The sequence below is a fragment of the Lygodium microphyllum genome, chromosome 15 (assembly GCF_053477565.2).
Source record: "Lygodium microphyllum isolate KBCC chromosome 15, Lygodium_microphyllum_v1.1.10, whole genome shotgun sequence".
Classification (NCBI taxonomy): Eukaryota; Viridiplantae; Streptophyta; class Polypodiopsida; order Schizaeales; family Lygodiaceae; genus Lygodium; species Lygodium microphyllum.
Window position 1 is genome coordinate 121,697,882 of NC_141149.1, and position 16,029 is coordinate 121,713,910.

Genomic DNA, 16,029 nt, shown 5'->3' on the forward strand with positions numbered 1-16,029 from the left:
AAGAAATACGAAGGCCTCGTCACCAAGTCGCGGTTGAACCTCCAAGGCCTCAATCTAGGTAGATCCTCGAGATCTTGGGTATCAATATGTGAGATGACCACTGGAAGAAAGCCACCCCATCCAATGGTAGAAGAAGAAAGTAAAAGGCCTCCGCCAGGGTGTGTGAAGGATGGAGCGGTGGGTAGGGATCTCCTTTGAAACTGGAGGAATAGGAGCCCCCTCTGAAGTGCAATAGATGTAGATGCCCCCTCAAAGGGCAAAGAAAGATCATCCCCCTCTGAATCCCTCTATGAGGTAGATAGGGAATCCAAAAACTCATGGATCATGGACTTCGAATTGTCTAAGGATGAAGGAAGTGTAGTCGGTCGTGCCGAAGAAGGTATCTGGGATGGTGAAGAACTCCTAGAGGTGGCCTCTCGAACTTGAGTAGGCGAGGGTGAAGGATGGGGCTTAGACGAAAAAAAGAAAAGAGTCGAGCAGCCACTATCTCTTAAAGGAGTGGACTGACGAGGAGACAATATCAAACAATCACTGTCTCTTGATGGAGCGGACTATAGAACTGCGGGCCGTGGTAGCCACTGTACTCGAAAATAGGTGAGAGAAGATTGCCGTCGGCATTCTGATGATCTCCAGGAGGTCGTAGTGCCAATGGATCCGCCATGTGCTCGAAAGGACTTAGTGCGCATCGGATGCGTCTTATTGCCTTGAGCATAGTACTTTGATAGCTGATGCAGAATGATCTCTGTGGCCCAGAAAGGAGAAGTGGCACAAGAAGTGCCCAGGTGGGAGGTGCATATACTCCGGGGGGGGTGGGGAGCAAAGGTTGAAATCGGCAGGCATCGGTGGTATGTCTAGTGATGCCACAGTAGGAGCACCCAGTAGTTTGCAATGCCCGCCTCATGGGGTGTGAGGGCAGTGTGAAGCATGAACCACAATGTTCGCCTCAAGGGGTGGGAGGGTAGTGGAAGGGCTGGAAGTGAGTTGGCAGTGGAAGGAGGATGCTACTAGCAGTAAGAGGTTGCAATTAGTAGAAAAACGCAAGTGAGAAAAGAGAAAGACTAAAAACGTAGACTGCAGGAGGGAGAAAGACTAAAAACGCAGGTGAAGAGAGAGAAAGACTAAAAACACAAGCTGCAGGAGAGAGAAAGACTAAAAACGTAGGAAAAACCAGCAGCAGCAGTCAACATTGCTAAAATCAGCTCCGAACAGTGTGTGATAGGTTGGAAACAAGCGCCAGATTGTTGTAGACAACAATGGCCAGCTTTGGACTGCGATGAACTTCGCGTCCGGGGTGTGGATAGCAAGCTGAAATACCTGAAATCTGCAAAAACGAGATTGTTTTTTGAATGGAGAGTGATTAGCAACAGTCGCTCTGCTGTAAACAGCTGCAAACTGCGGGTGGAAGGCTGGAAACAGGCGCCAAGCTGTAGATAACAACAAGGGACAGCTGAGGCTATGATGTCCTCCGCGAAAGGGGTGTGGGCAGCAAGCTGAAAACAACTGAAACTTGCAAAAACGAGATTTTGATGCAGTGGAAGAAGAAGAGAAGTGGATGTTGAACCTGCCACTGGTCTTTGCCGTCATTGGAGTGGAGGATCTTTGCTGCTGTTTGAGTAGATCTAGCTCTGATACCATGTCAAAAGATGATGAACCAGCAAGATAGTAGGGTTTGCAGGGAGGAACACAGAGTGAACTTGGCAAACATGGAGAAGAGAAGAGAAGAGAGAAGAAACTTTGATGAATGGAATTATGAAGTTCTGAATCATGGAGTGAATGTGATACAAGGGAACAAGGGTGATGTAGCACAAGGAAGATGATGAAGATAGCCACGAACCACGAACTGCAATGTTCTCTTGAAGGGGTGTGAGGGCAATGGAGAGGCTAGAGAGAGGAGGTGATAGACTGAATGAATCAGTCGTAAGGAATGAAGGAGAGAGTGGCCTATAAATAGGCACAGTCAGTCTAGGATGGCGCTCCTTTTTGGGGCTGCAAACCCTAAACGCAAAAACGCAAACTGCGGGTGAAGGGTTTCTCAACAACATGTGTGTATGCAACACAACCAAAAACACAGAAGTAATTTGGTGTAATGGTCTTCAATGCTTTTGTAGGGGCATGATTCAAAACATGATTTGTATACATTCATTTAGTCATTTCCATGAGAGTGCGGTTCTTGTGTTTAGCCACTCCATTCTATTGAAGAGTCATCCTCACTATAGACTAATGTGCTGTGCCATGGTCTAGCAAACAAGTCTCAAAGGCTTTAGACATGTAGTCTCCCCCTCGATCTATGGGAAGAGTCTGCACTTTCAAACCAGTTTTAGTTTCCAATTTGGCAACCAAATGTTTAAAGAAAATAAATATATATGATTTGTCCTTCAAACCATAGACCCAAGTGTACCTAGAGTAGTCATCGATAAATGTGACAATAAAGATGACCCCCAAGAGCATGAGTTTGCATTGGACCACATACATCACTATGTATAAGTTGGAATCTCAGGATAGCATGCACTGCACCATCCTTCTTAGCAAATCTATGCATTTTTCCAACAATGCAAACGGCACAAGCTTGGGGAGGTGGAGTATCCAAAGTAGGCAAAGCATCAATCATTTGACTCTGTTGAAGAGTAATGAGATTGCCAAAACTCTTGTGCCCATATCAAGCATGCTATAGCTCCGCATTTTGTATAGTAGGAGTAAGTGTATTGACAATTAGAGCATAATGAGATCTCTTCTTATAAATATCCAACAAAAAGAGACCTTTGTATAAAGTACCTGACAAACAAAGAGCATAATCATGCTCTCTATCTTTGACAATACATTTGTCATCTTCAATGATGACGTGAAAGCCTTGCTTATTAAATTCTAAAATTGAAAGAAGGTTTTTAGTAATCCTAGGCACAAATAATACATCCATACTTTGAAGAGTAATGAGACTACTAAAACTCATGTGCCCATATCGAGAATGCCATAGCTTTGCATTTTGTATAGCAAGAGTAAGTGTATTGACTATCAGCATAATGAGATCTCTTCTCATAAGTATCCAATGAAAAGAGACCTTTATACAAGTACATGACAAACGAAGAGCATAATCAAGCTCTCTATCTGTGACAATGCATTTGTCATCTTCAACGATGACCCAACAGCCTTGCTTATTAAAAGCTGAAAATGAAAGAAGGTTTTTAGTAATCCTAGGCACAAATAATACATCCGTAAGCTGAAAATCTGATCTATCTATAGCAATGATCACAACTATACCAATGCCACAAACATAATAGCTAGAATTGTTGGTACAAGGAACTCTCTTTCCCATAGGGGCTGATTGCATGGTGTGAATAAACACTTCCGAGAAATGATGTGCTTGGATGCCCACTAACAAAATACAATGTATGCTGCGTTTCAGCAGCATTAAATGCTGAATCAGCCATATATGTGTCATAATTGCAAGTGAGAAATGCATAGTCCTTCTCAACCAAGTTGGCTATAGTATCAGTATCGGAAGATTGAGTAGCCCATGTTTCATGGACGTCCAAGCCGATGTTCTTTTCCTCCTTTACTAACCTTTTTTTGCATTCATCTGCGTAATCGCTAGTTTCTTGCAATAGTGGCATTTATCTTCTTTTTCCCTTTATCCAAGTCTTGGACAACCTTGCCAGATGGTTGTTCCATATGAGCCTTGGGTTGATTTTTCACTTGTTGCTTGCCTTTTGCCTTCGCTTTTATACCTAGAAAGCATAGCTACATCATTTGATCTCATAGCCATGTTCTTCCGAGGTCCGTTTCTCATGCAATAAGAGGTTGCTTAACTCCATGAATGTGAGGGGCTATTGTGTTCCCCTTAATGGCAAATTCAATGAGGTATAGAAACCAAGATAAGACTCTGGAAGAGAGTTAAGTGTGATGTTAACCATCTCTTCATCGGGTATCACCTCATCAATATTTAGCAACCGCTCTCTCAAATCCTAAATGTAGTAAAGGTGATCTACATGCTATCACCCTTATTCATGTGTGCATTTGCCAATTCTCTTCTCAAGTAAGATATTCTGGCCTCATTTTCTAGCTGCAAACATTTGCTCAAGGATATCCCATGCTGCCTTCGAGGTCTTATGAGACCGAATATGAGGAATTATTGCTCTCTTGATGATTGATGGAGCAATTAAAGACAAGGCATGTGCATCTTTGGAGTCCCATTTTCTTTGTTCTTTTATAGGAGGAATGTAGGCAGTAGCATGGGCAGCTTGTTTTTCTCTAGCCCCTCTTTGAGGCATTTGAGGAGTAAACCCTTTGGGTCTAGCCAAATCACCGGTCACAAAATCCCAAAGATCCTTAGCAACTAGTAGATTGCACACTATGAAACTCTAGAAGGAGTAATGGTTGCCATCCAATTTGTCCACTTGAGCAAGGACACTTAAAATGTTGCTATGATCACTGTGACCCTATAAAGCCATTGTTGCAATAAAATGCACAAATTGCAAACAAACACTTCCAAGCTGAAGTGCAAAATGTACTCACATGAGTACCGAAGTCCCAACATGGGATTGATAATGCAATCACAAAACTGTCTCAAAGCAAAATCTTTATCAGATTCTTCGTAAAGTGTGCCATGAAATGTGTGCCAAAAAAGTCAATTTTAGCATTTTAATGCTATAAATCCCAATTTTTATAAACTTCCGTGTCCAAACTGTATCAATTGGCAAATAAATTGTATATTTGCACTTGTTTGCTACCTTGGGATGTGTGAAACACAAGAGGCCCCAAATTTTCGTGAAGAAATTTGGAGGAATTGAAGAAATTTTATACTTATAGCCTTCTAATTTGATGAAATGTCGCTTTGGGATGTGGCTAGATTGCAACTAGTAACTTTACTGCACCTCTAGATACATGTCGGATCCAAAGATCACAAAAGCTCCAAATTTCTCGTGAAAATTTCAAGAAATTTCAGAAATTGGGCAAGTTGGTTGAAAATTCCTAAATTTCTTGGCATGGAGTGTGAGAAATTGAAAATTTCTTTGAAATTTGGGATGAGACAAGCAAGATGGATGAGGAATTGCACAAATTTTCAAAAGATCTCAAAGTTCTAAAATTAGGGTTTTTGAGTATTTTTACACAGTTGAAAATGACAAAGATAGGCAAGATAGATTGGAAGTTGCACAGATTTTCAAAACTCCTCAAATCCAGAAATTAGGGTTTCTTTGTTAGTTTAAAGATATGCAAAAAATGGTGGGCAGGGCTTAGATAATGGCGGGGAGGGTTGAGAATATTAGGGTTGAGAGAGGTTGCATGTAAGATTGCATACGTGATTGTGTGCACGCTGAAAATATTAGCAACTGCTCCTCCAAAAAAATAGTAGCTTCTCTTTCCAAAACAACAACTCCTTTTCTTTTTGTCGGCTGAGTGGACTTCGTTGGGTGGCACTAGTTGATCGGTGGCGAGACGAAATTCATATGTCTAGCTTTGACCACCATTGGAAATGGAGGAGAGAGAGAGTGTGTGATGAGAGTGAACACAAGATAGTGAGCAAGAGTGGGTAGTAGTCCCACATTCAAAAGATGGAAGTGCCAAAATGATAGCATGAAAGTAGAATAGGTCTTAAGTAAGTTAATTAACTCAATTGGAGTTAAACTAACTCTAGAGGTAGTGACACAACTCATTAACTCAGTTGTGCCCACATCATATACTAAAACATTGGGCACTGCCTATAATTGGCCAATTTTAACAATGGTTAGCTCGTCTCTCCCTTTGCAACGACAATTAATAGACAAAGCCTTGGTAGGTGATACTTGTATGTTCTTGAAGGTTGACAGGGATAGTATTTGTAGAGCCATGGAAAGATTACTATCCACAAATCAGCCCTCATAAATTGCAGATAACGAGACTTCTTGGCATTGATTTGGCACGGAAGGTGGTTACACAAGGTAGCGATACGAGATAGTTGGGATAGCTCGTATTGCTAACTACTTTGTTTATTAGAAGCCATAGGTTGAAAATTGCAAAGATAGGCAAGATGGTTTGGAAGTTGCATAAATTTTTGTAAAACCCCAAATTGAGAAATTAGAGTTTCTTTGTTTTCTTAAGATTTGTAGAAAATGACAAGCAAGGCAGAGAAAATGATAGGCAAGGCTAAGAATATCACGAGGACATGTATTTTTAAAACCTCACTTAACATGTGGATTAATTTTTAATCACATGGTTAAGTGAATATTGCACATGTGAGGTGTAACTGGGGTTAGAGTAAATTTACGAGGTCGGAACCTAAGGAAATCACAGGATGTCAAAGGCAAAAGTTGCTATAAGTTATGTTGCACAGGTACTTGGTGGTATTTGGTGCCAGCTGTTAGCTTAGGTCATTCATTTGGCCATAAGTATCAGTTGGTGACACTAGAGAAATAGTGTTTAATGGTACTTAACACCAATCTGATGGTCAAAACATGGCGCAGAGACACTTGAGAATAGAAGTTGTCTAGCAAATCTAATTATTGGCCAGTTAGATTATTTTTCAGGGCATCGAAATAATTATTAGATTATTTTTCAGTATTTAAAGACTGAAAATTATTATCTAATTATGGATAATGCTAGAAAAACCATTTGGGAAGGTTGCCACTTGTCAAAAATGCTCATGCAAGATTGAAAAACATCTTTAGAGGTTGAAGAGAGGCATTTTAGTGTATTTAGTTGGCAAGAGAGAGAGAGGAGATGTTGTTGGTCTGATTTGCAACCATTGGAGGACCTTTTGAGGCAGCTAGGGGTAGGAGAAGACCAATCAACAATATGTGATAACATCTACAAGTTATTGAGACAGGGAAACGGTAGTAAATGACTGGTTGTCTTTAGTTCTTTGCATCTAACAACACTAAATGACAGATTTTCTTTAGTTCTTCGCGAAGAAAAGTCTGAATTTTCTCTCTCCTCAGCATTCTCTCTTATCTCCTAGCCTTTCTATAACTTTGTTCCGAAGATTATAGCATTGAGATTACTAGAGGTTGAGAAATTTCAGATTTCTCTGTTGTAAACCCTAATCTGTAGCAAAAGTTAGGGTTTAGCAGTAGCCTCGGGAAGCGTGCTAGAAATTGGAAGCTCCAAGACTTGGATTCAATAGGATTGAAGTTGTTTAGGGTTTAGCAGTAGCCTTGGGAAGCATGCCAGAAATTGGAAGCTACAAGACTTGGATTCAATAGGATTGAAGTTGTTTTCAATCAAATTTAGGTGGAGGGACCAGAAAATCAATGAATTTGGGGTAGTTTCCATCTCCTTCAAAGCAGGTGAAGGCCAATTGATTGCCCGAATCAAGGGGCAAATCAGATCGAAGACTTGCTGGTCATTTTGGACAATAAAGGGAGTTGGAATACTAAAAGGGATTGGGAGAATCCCATTGTATATCAACTTCTTCTTCAATTAAGTTAAATAAATACCGAAAGGGGCGCTAGTTTTAGGGCCAATAGGGTGTCCAATGTCCAAGATTATATGGTAAAGTATGCATTTCGGTTTTGTAAATTTGTTAATTGCTATAAATAGTGCTGAAACAGGTTATTTACCACCCTATCCGAGGAGGAAGGCTGGTTTCAACTCCTCCCCCAAAATAGTAGCTTCTCTTTCAAAACAACAGCCTCCCTCCAAAACAGCAGTTCGTCTTCCTTTTCAGCTGAGTAGACTTCATGTAGGTGGCACCTGTTAAGTGGTGGCTAGATGGAACCCATGTGTCTAGCTCTGGTATGAACTGTCGGAAAAACACACACACACACACAGAGGGAGAGAGAGAGAGAAAGTACAAGACAATGAGCAAGAGTGGGCAGCAGTCCCATACACAAAAGAGGCGAGTACTAGAATGATAAAATGAAAATACAATAGGACTTAAGCAAGTTCGACCTATCCCTAACTCAACAAGAGTTTAACTCTAGAAGTAGTGACATAACTTATTAACTTAGTTGTGTCTACACCACACCAAAATATTGGGCACTGCCCATAATTGACTAATTCTAACAACCACCTCACCATTTTCTACCAAATGGCATAACATTGTGAGAATGGGATGAATTGCAAGAGCAAAGATCAAAGGACTCAAAAGGACATCCTTGTCTAAGAGATCTGGAAATTAAGAATGGTTTTGTAACCCCTCCATTGAGCATTGCTCTTGCATACAAGCCCCCACTAAGGCATAATGCAGACCACTCATCATATCGGCTATTTTGCAACACAGTCCACGAAGTGTCCTTGACCCTATCTCCTGAGATATGTACACATGAGCCTAGAGTCCTTTCTATCGAAGTCCTGAACTCACTTTGTCTTAGGGCATGTTCATACAATGGGACTCCTCAACCACCTTACCTTTTAGGATACATTCAGTGGTTCACACCTAGTGACCAAATGCCTCAATCATCAATGGGCAATGTTATGGGTGCCCATCCTACATGTCCAAAGATGTATATTACAATTTTTAGGATGCATTCACACATAGTGACCAGATGATCAGTGGTCAATGGCCAATTCTTTGGGCTTCCATCTTTGATGTCTAAGGATGTAACAAGGCCCACCCTGCTCTTTGGTAAGAGACGTTCAACAATGAGAACAAAGCAAATCAAGAGAATTTAATTAAGCATCCCCCTAGGGCATCTTTGCTGCTAGTAGGAAAATCTTATCACCGAAATACACATCTGAGATGCCAAAATGCAGCTGTGAAGCTGTTATATTCAAATGTAGTTCATTTTTTAGCAGCTTTTTGGCACATTTGATTTATGGCCTTTGCTCTTTGCATTTCAGTGTGCTTTGAATTCTGTTATTGTGTCAAATCAAAAAACTCCTTTCACCACCGGACTTTTGCATGCATCTTAAATTACTGATGCACTGTGGTGTTCATGTTCTTTTATCCTCAGGAAGAGATTGCAGTTGAATCTGAGACGGGCAAGATGTACAGGGCTGATTTCTCTGATAAGCATGGTAGACCAGTGATCATTATGACCCCAGCAAACCAGGTTTATTTTCAACCTTAAATGCCTTGAGCCAGTTGCTGGAACAAGCCAGATAAATTGAAGTTTCAACTGATTAATGTTTCTTTGAGCAGAATACAGATTCCCATGATGGACAAATGCGGCAACTAGTGTACACAATGGAGAATGGCTCCTTTCATTTGCCAGTTGATCAAGAGCAGTTTGTATGGATAATTGACTTCACTGGATGGTCAATTTCCCACGCATCACCCCTAAAGACGGTTCGAGAGACAGCTCATATATTACAAAACCATTATCCAGAAAGACTAGCAGTTGGAATCATGCTGAATGCACCAAAAATGTTTGAATACTTCTGGAAGGTTTGTCACTGTCCATTCTTTTAACACTTTGCAGCAAACTGTTTGCTGCTTCATTGCTGCCGATGAGTTATACTTAGTTTTTAACCTTTTTTTTTTTTTGAAGCTGTGGAAACCTTTCATAGACCCTGAAACTTATGCGAAGGCCAGGTTTGTCCATTCAAATAGTGCCAGCAGTTTGAAGGTCGTGGAGGAGCTTTTTGACATTGAAAATACGAAATTAGACTTTCAAGGGCAATATAATCATGCAGAATATGGCCAAAAGATGTCAGCTGATGACAAAAAAATAGCTGCATACTGGGAGCAAGCTAGCAGCCACTCAGAGCCTACATATGGTGAATTTGGAAATAGCACTCCAGATGATGTGAAAGAGTCGATTGATTCATGTGCTCAAAATGGAATCCACTGATTTTCATTTTACATAATTTACTATAGAACAATGAGATATGCCCATCTAAATGTCTACAGCTTGAGAAAGTTGTGAACAAGGTGTGCCAATATTTGAGCATCTCTTCGAACTGGAGAGATATCATGGTGCAATTGTATTGGTCAATGCCAAAGGTTTTATCAAGAACTCTGCTTACTCACCCATATGCACACATGCACCCACATGCCCATTTTGGGACATCTAAAACAAAATATAAAACACTGGGAAAACACAGATTGCTGTAATGAAATACCTCAAGATCATAAAAGTTAGAGAGAGACTAACAGGGACATTTTGATAGAAGTAAGGGTGGTTTTCACCATCACCCTGTTGTGGACATGTTAGCTAGTCCTTGATGCACAACATCTGATCCATAGATATGAAAAGACCATACTTCTGTAGTGGGAATGAAACTACTTAAAAATTCATTGAAAAAATCGTGTTACTGGCAAAGCGTTCTCCTGTGTGATAGAGATTTCTCCACCATTGAAGTGGTTTCGATGTTGCTTTTGGTGCAGTAACATACGCCAAGGAGTTCCATTAAGTTTAACACCATGCGTTTTCTTTGAGACCCACCCAGGCTATAACACGCTATCAGAGTAATGTACTGTTTAATGCCCAAAAGCCTTAGGCTCTATTCTCCATAATCCTATAAATAGGGAATTCGAAGTAAACCAGCATGCTGCTGTCCTCTGTTGTAGTGTTGGAGTCCTCCATAGGTCACTTATTCAAAGCTTTAGAAAAGAACTGAACAATCGTGTCACCCAAAGTTCAGATGAGTGTAATTATTGTAACATATGGCTTAAATGCTGAGACGGAGTATAAAAGATGGAGCTTGCAATATAAGAGAGAAAGCACTCTGAGCAAGAGAAAATTATATAGATACATGCATGCAAATGTACTTTGTAGCAAAACAGTAAATAGCTTGCTAGCATCATCAAACCAACCAAATAGAACCTATTTCATCTTATTTTAAAGATGCTTAATGAAGATACCATATTTTGGACTTAGTATCCAACAAACTCTCTTAGCCTTTATCAAATGTACACATGCATTTTTAAAAATAATGCGATGTATATAGTAATGAATAAATATTTACATCATCCTTACTCCAAAAGGAGGGGCACACTTAATTGCTTGAAAAAAAACCCTAGCTATTTCTCAACAAAGGCTTATAAGTAGCTCTAAAAGTATTATTTGTTTTCCCCAATCCCTTCAAAATATTTGAAATTTCTTGCTTACCTTTAGTGCTATCCAAGGAACAAAACCTCTTCACCCCCCTAAAAGTCCCATCACTCCTAAAACTTTGATATATGTTTGATAATGATTGTTCTTAGAACATTCCATAAAGACAAAGACCCTTCATTTAACTTCTCGATATCTCCAAAAACAGTTGTTTTGTTGAGATGTAACCATGAAAGCCAACAATATCCACCAAGTTGTGAATATTGGACCATAGTTTACGAACTTCCAAATAAGTCTAGCATAGATGAAATGCAAATTCCTTTGCTTTGACACAAAGAGGGCACGTAGTCGAAATAATTCTAGCTTTAGTGAGTTGCTCGAGAGATGGGAACTTATTCATTAGGGCTCTCCAAAGGGCAAATATAACTTTAATGAGCAAAAATAATCCTCAAATGGGGTTATAACAATCATGGTCATAGACTAGTTGTAGATATCTATTACAATGACAAATGCCTTGGTTGAAAGTGGATGTGGTTGCACATAATGGACAATTATCAAGCGAGCCATCTCGATATCTTTTTTTCTTTTGTAGTTCTACTACATTCTAAGATGGTGTGCTTGCATTGGCAAACTTTGTCTAAATGCCATGTGATGTACAATATTGATTCAAAAGCTTGAGAAAAACTTACCACTAAGATCTACTCTAGTAGTTTGAGTGGTGTTAGTAGACAACATCTCTGTGGGAATCTACGTAGAAATTCCAATCAACATGAGGTAGAGACCTTCGCTCATTGATGCAATGTGTATGGGATTGCACAAATCCATATGGATAAGCTTTTTTCTTAGAAAAGCTTTGTATTCCTTGCTTTCAAGGAAGTGAAGATTAGAAACCCCCCTTAATATGCAATTTGCCTCTACTACAAACATCCATGGTAGGTAAGCCATAATAGGCTAATCAAGGTTGTGGGATCGTACAACTTGGTCTCTTAAAAACTAATTCAACAAGTTTTAGCTAGAACTACAACTTGCCTCATAGAAAAAAATATATTCAAATGCAAGCATTGAGAGAGAGAGAGAGAGAGAGAGAGAGAGAGAGAGAGAGAGAGAGAGAGAGAGAGAGAGAGAGAGAGTGTGTGTGTGTGTGTGCATGTGCGCGTGCTCACACACGGAAGTTTAATAATACATGACATCTCAATTGCATCACTTTTAGGGTGTGAAAGAGGCTCATTCCCCAATGGCACAAGAAAACTTCATTATCCAACAAAGTAAATCAATGTTTTAATATTTTCTAATGGATATTTTAAAAATGCAAGAAATGTTCAAAAATAGGCAAGGAAAAATACAACTAATCATTAAGGCATTCGTAAGGCAAGCCAAAAAGGCTCGTATTCTTGGTATCAATTGTAATATCTTGACTATTGAAGATGGCCTTTATGTTTAATAAACAATACCATGGATGGAAAGGACATTAAACACAACTCAAGAATATACAAACTTGTAGCTAAGGTATGTAGTTAGTAGCATTATATGTAAGCCATGAATTTTGTTTTGAATGAAGCCAAGTTGTCGGTCACATAGATGGATGAAAATTGACTTTATGGTTAACATAGTTGTTATGGGCTCAAAGACTCATTTGTTGGACAAAGGCAAGGATTTGTTTGCCACTGTTTTTAAACCATGGCACACTTTGCAGAAAACAAGATATAGTTGGATAAAAATTGGCACTATGGTTGATGCAACTGTTGCAGCTTCCTTGGTGGTAAGACTCATTTGTTGGTCAAAGGCATGGGTATGTTTTGCCAATGTCCATGTGATTGCACTGACCATAGTATGTCACACCTAAATATAAGACAAATTGTTCTCTTCTTCCTTCTCCTAGCACATGATGGACTTGTTGCAAAGGTCTTCATGATTATTCCAACATATTGAAAGTCTCATGATGCCAATGCTCTTACTTAAGAATCATGGGAATATCCACCATGCCCATGTGTGGTGCAATTCTAAGGTAATACAAACAAACTAAATGACATCATAAACTTGGGAAGGAACATGGGTAAGCTGTGACGTAATCTCACTCTTAAGTTACTCCATTTTATTGACACAGTTTTTCATGATAGAAGTCCACAATTGGACATCAAATGCATGATAGAAGAGTCCCACAGTAGATAATAGATATAGTTTGCAGTTACAATTCCACCGGTGGATCTCGGATGGTGACGATGGGAGGTGTGAATGTCATAGGGATCTGCAAGAGTCCCGAGATCTTATGGGTCAAAGAAAGCACTAAATTATTCAAGGGGAGGAGGACCTAGCTTCGGCAAGGACCCATCGTTGAGAGACTCTCAAAGCGGGAGACTATAAAAATGGAGCGACATTGTGAGGGCCACAAAAACTACACAAAAATCGATTACAAACCGCCTTGCGCAGAGTGATGCACACATCCAGTGTGATTAACATCGCGCAGGTTTTGGATTATCCTAACAAAACTTATAATTGTAAATATCAGTGAGCGTTTGTAGTCCAACGGTTAGGATAATTGCCTTCCAAGCAATAGACCCGGGTTCGACTCCCGGCAGACGCAACTCTTTTCTATACCTCGCAATCGTGAAACGTATAAATTTATTATTTTACCACTTCTATCTTTGCACTCGTGAGGATGGACATCCTACAATTGTCTCTATTTGATGACCGTTTGAACACAATCAATATTGAGATCCTACAATTGTCTTTATGTGATGACCGTTTGAACACAATCAATATTGAGATCCTACAATTGTCTTTATGTGATGACCGTTTAAACACAATCAATATTAAGTTTCATGAATCTTTCTTTGCTAACTTAAAGTTGTCTATGATCTCTATATCAAGAGAAGAATGATGATAGAATAGCAAATACCCCTTGATGCTTTCGAATGCTTGTATGACATCTCTTCCTTTTCGCAAATGGGTATAAATGATTTGAAGTAATGTGGTTGATAGTCTATGTGTGAGAAGTCGATGATGCTTTGTGAATAGTAATGTGGTTGATAGTCTTATGTGTGAGAAGTCGATGATGCTTTGTGAATTTCCTTGTCTAGTTTTTCTCCTCTCCAAGATCCAAACCTTGATGATAAAGATTCAATTGCTTGAACAATGCAAATAAATTTGATGCTATTGGTGAGGTCATTTATGAAGCTTCCATGGAGGTCATTTTAGTTGTTGGTAGGGTCTTTGATGCTTCTTCTCAGGTCAATTTTGCTTTAAGAAGAGTTGCATCTCCAACTCTATCTTTTTCTTACTTAGTCAAGACCCTTCTGCTTTATCTTGACCCTACATTATGAATTAGAAACATCTACAATGGTAACAAGTACCCCCTTTTGGGCCTCTCTTACCTCTCTAGAGCCTCATCATGTGGCAATGTCTTCCATGTAGCAACATTTGCTTGCCCTTTCTTGGTTGGGGGGGGTGGGGAGAGCGAGGCAGGGAGGTTTTCCTTCTTGATGAGCTAGCATTTCATATGAGAGAGAGAGAGAGAGAGAGAGAGAGAGAGAGAGAGAGAGAGAGAGAGAGAGAGAGAGAGAGAGAGAGAGAGAGAGAGAGAGAGAGAGAGAGAGAGAGAGAGAGAGAGAGAGAGAGAATATTTACATAATTATTCAAAAGACATGATCACCATGTTGATATGTTTATATTGATTATTGCTTATTATTGAGCAAGTCATACTATGACTTGATAACTAGCTAAAAGCTTGCTATGCTTCTTTATTCTCATAATGGGTCTTGTAGAAAATTGAAGAAGCCTAGTGGGCCCGATTAAAACCCCAATGGGCTCCAAATCCATAAAAAAGAGGCATGGGGGCCCATTGGACTCTCATTCACATATTTCCTAAGTAATCTCTCTCTATCTTACTGCCTCTTTGTCTCTCTCTTGTGTGGCCTATGTGGTAGGGGAGGCCTATCAATTGGCATGCATCGTAAACTCGTCATATGCATGTCATGAGGATTGATGAGGTAATCCTCTCATATTAGTCATTATGTGTATGTGTGCACACTCTACATGCACATGCATGGTGGGGAGGTTGTGCTTGTTAACTTTTGCAAATTGATCGCGTGCTATCATGCACACGATGTTGCAACAATAAGGGTATTTAGTTGTTGGTGGAATTTGGAACCTTGAGAAAACCCTACATCTTTACTGTAAGCTACTTGGAAATGCCCCAAAGATGCTTGAAGTCTTTGGGGAGCTATCACTTGCAGCTATATCAAATGAGAAGTTGACCTTGTGGAACACAAAATGGAGGGAGGAGGTAGCATGTGGAAGAAGGGTGAAGGACTAGTTTGGCTCAACCTCCCTTTCAAAGCATCTGAAAAAGATAATTGGTGCAAGCCCTAGGTTTGGTGCCACAAGGCAATAAGAAGATCCATCGAGGGCAAGGATACTGCTACCTATATCAAGAAACCACGAGTGTGTGCACCAACAATTAGCATTCCTTTTGATGCAATGAAGCTAGACAAGGTCCTTAGGCAAGGTGTCTTTGGGCAATGTCTAGAAGTCACTATACACAAGATAAACTATTTTCCTTTAGATCTAAAATATTGTGAAAGATGTAGAAGGGTTCCAAAAACACCAACTATAATAATTCCAGGTGGGGTATAGCATGCAAAAGGTCAATGCATTGGTTGCATGATGCATTGCTTTCACTTATGAGTCCCCTTGGGTGACAAATTTTCATCTCTTGGATGGCGATACATTGTGGGGCCTAGAGCAAGAGTGCAAGTTGTTGTGCTTACAAGCCCAACGTTAGGACTATGGATATACTCATTGATTCAGTGGGTTCAACACATGAAGTGCAAGGCCTACTTACACTTGCACTTGCACTTACACAGAGCCTACTTACACTTGCACCCACACATAATAAGTAGACTTACCAATATCTACCACATTGTCATGGCTTGCTTGGTGAGTCACACTCACAATTCATACATATGCTCACTTGCTCACTTCTTGCCCATGTTGTTGCCAGGCTTTGAAGAAGTCACCAAGGATAGCTTGTGGAGATGAAGAGAAATAGAGGAAGCTTCACTTGCCATGTTCCTCACTCTCTCACTCTCTTTACCTTGCACCCTCTCACTCACTTGCGAATGCA

General features: G+C 40.0%; 1 protein-coding gene and 1 non-coding gene across 3 annotated transcripts in view; both read left to right on the plus strand.

Annotated features, from left to right (window-relative positions):
- The window catches only part of LOC148024998 (uncharacterized), a 29,605-nt gene extending 19,736 nt beyond the window's left edge, over window positions 1-9,869 (plus strand). For both annotated transcript variants that reach the window (XM_087694693.1, XM_087694692.1), the window contains exons 4-6: window positions 8,865-8,963; window positions 9,053-9,298; window positions 9,402-9,869. In XM_087694693.1, the coding sequence (XP_087550819.1) occupies window positions 8,865-8,963; window positions 9,053-9,298; window positions 9,402-9,704 (648 nt within the window). In that variant the 3' untranslated portion in view covers window positions 9,705-9,869. The remainder of the gene's footprint in view (window positions 1-8,864; window positions 8,964-9,052; window positions 9,299-9,401) is intronic.
- Window positions 9,870-13,416: 3,547 nt separating this feature from the next.
- Window positions 13,417-13,488, plus strand: TRNAG-UCC (transfer RNA glycine (anticodon UCC)). The gene has a single exon. It is a non-coding gene; the product is annotated as a tRNA-Gly (tRNA).
- Window positions 13,489-16,029: the final 2,541 nt, after the last annotated feature.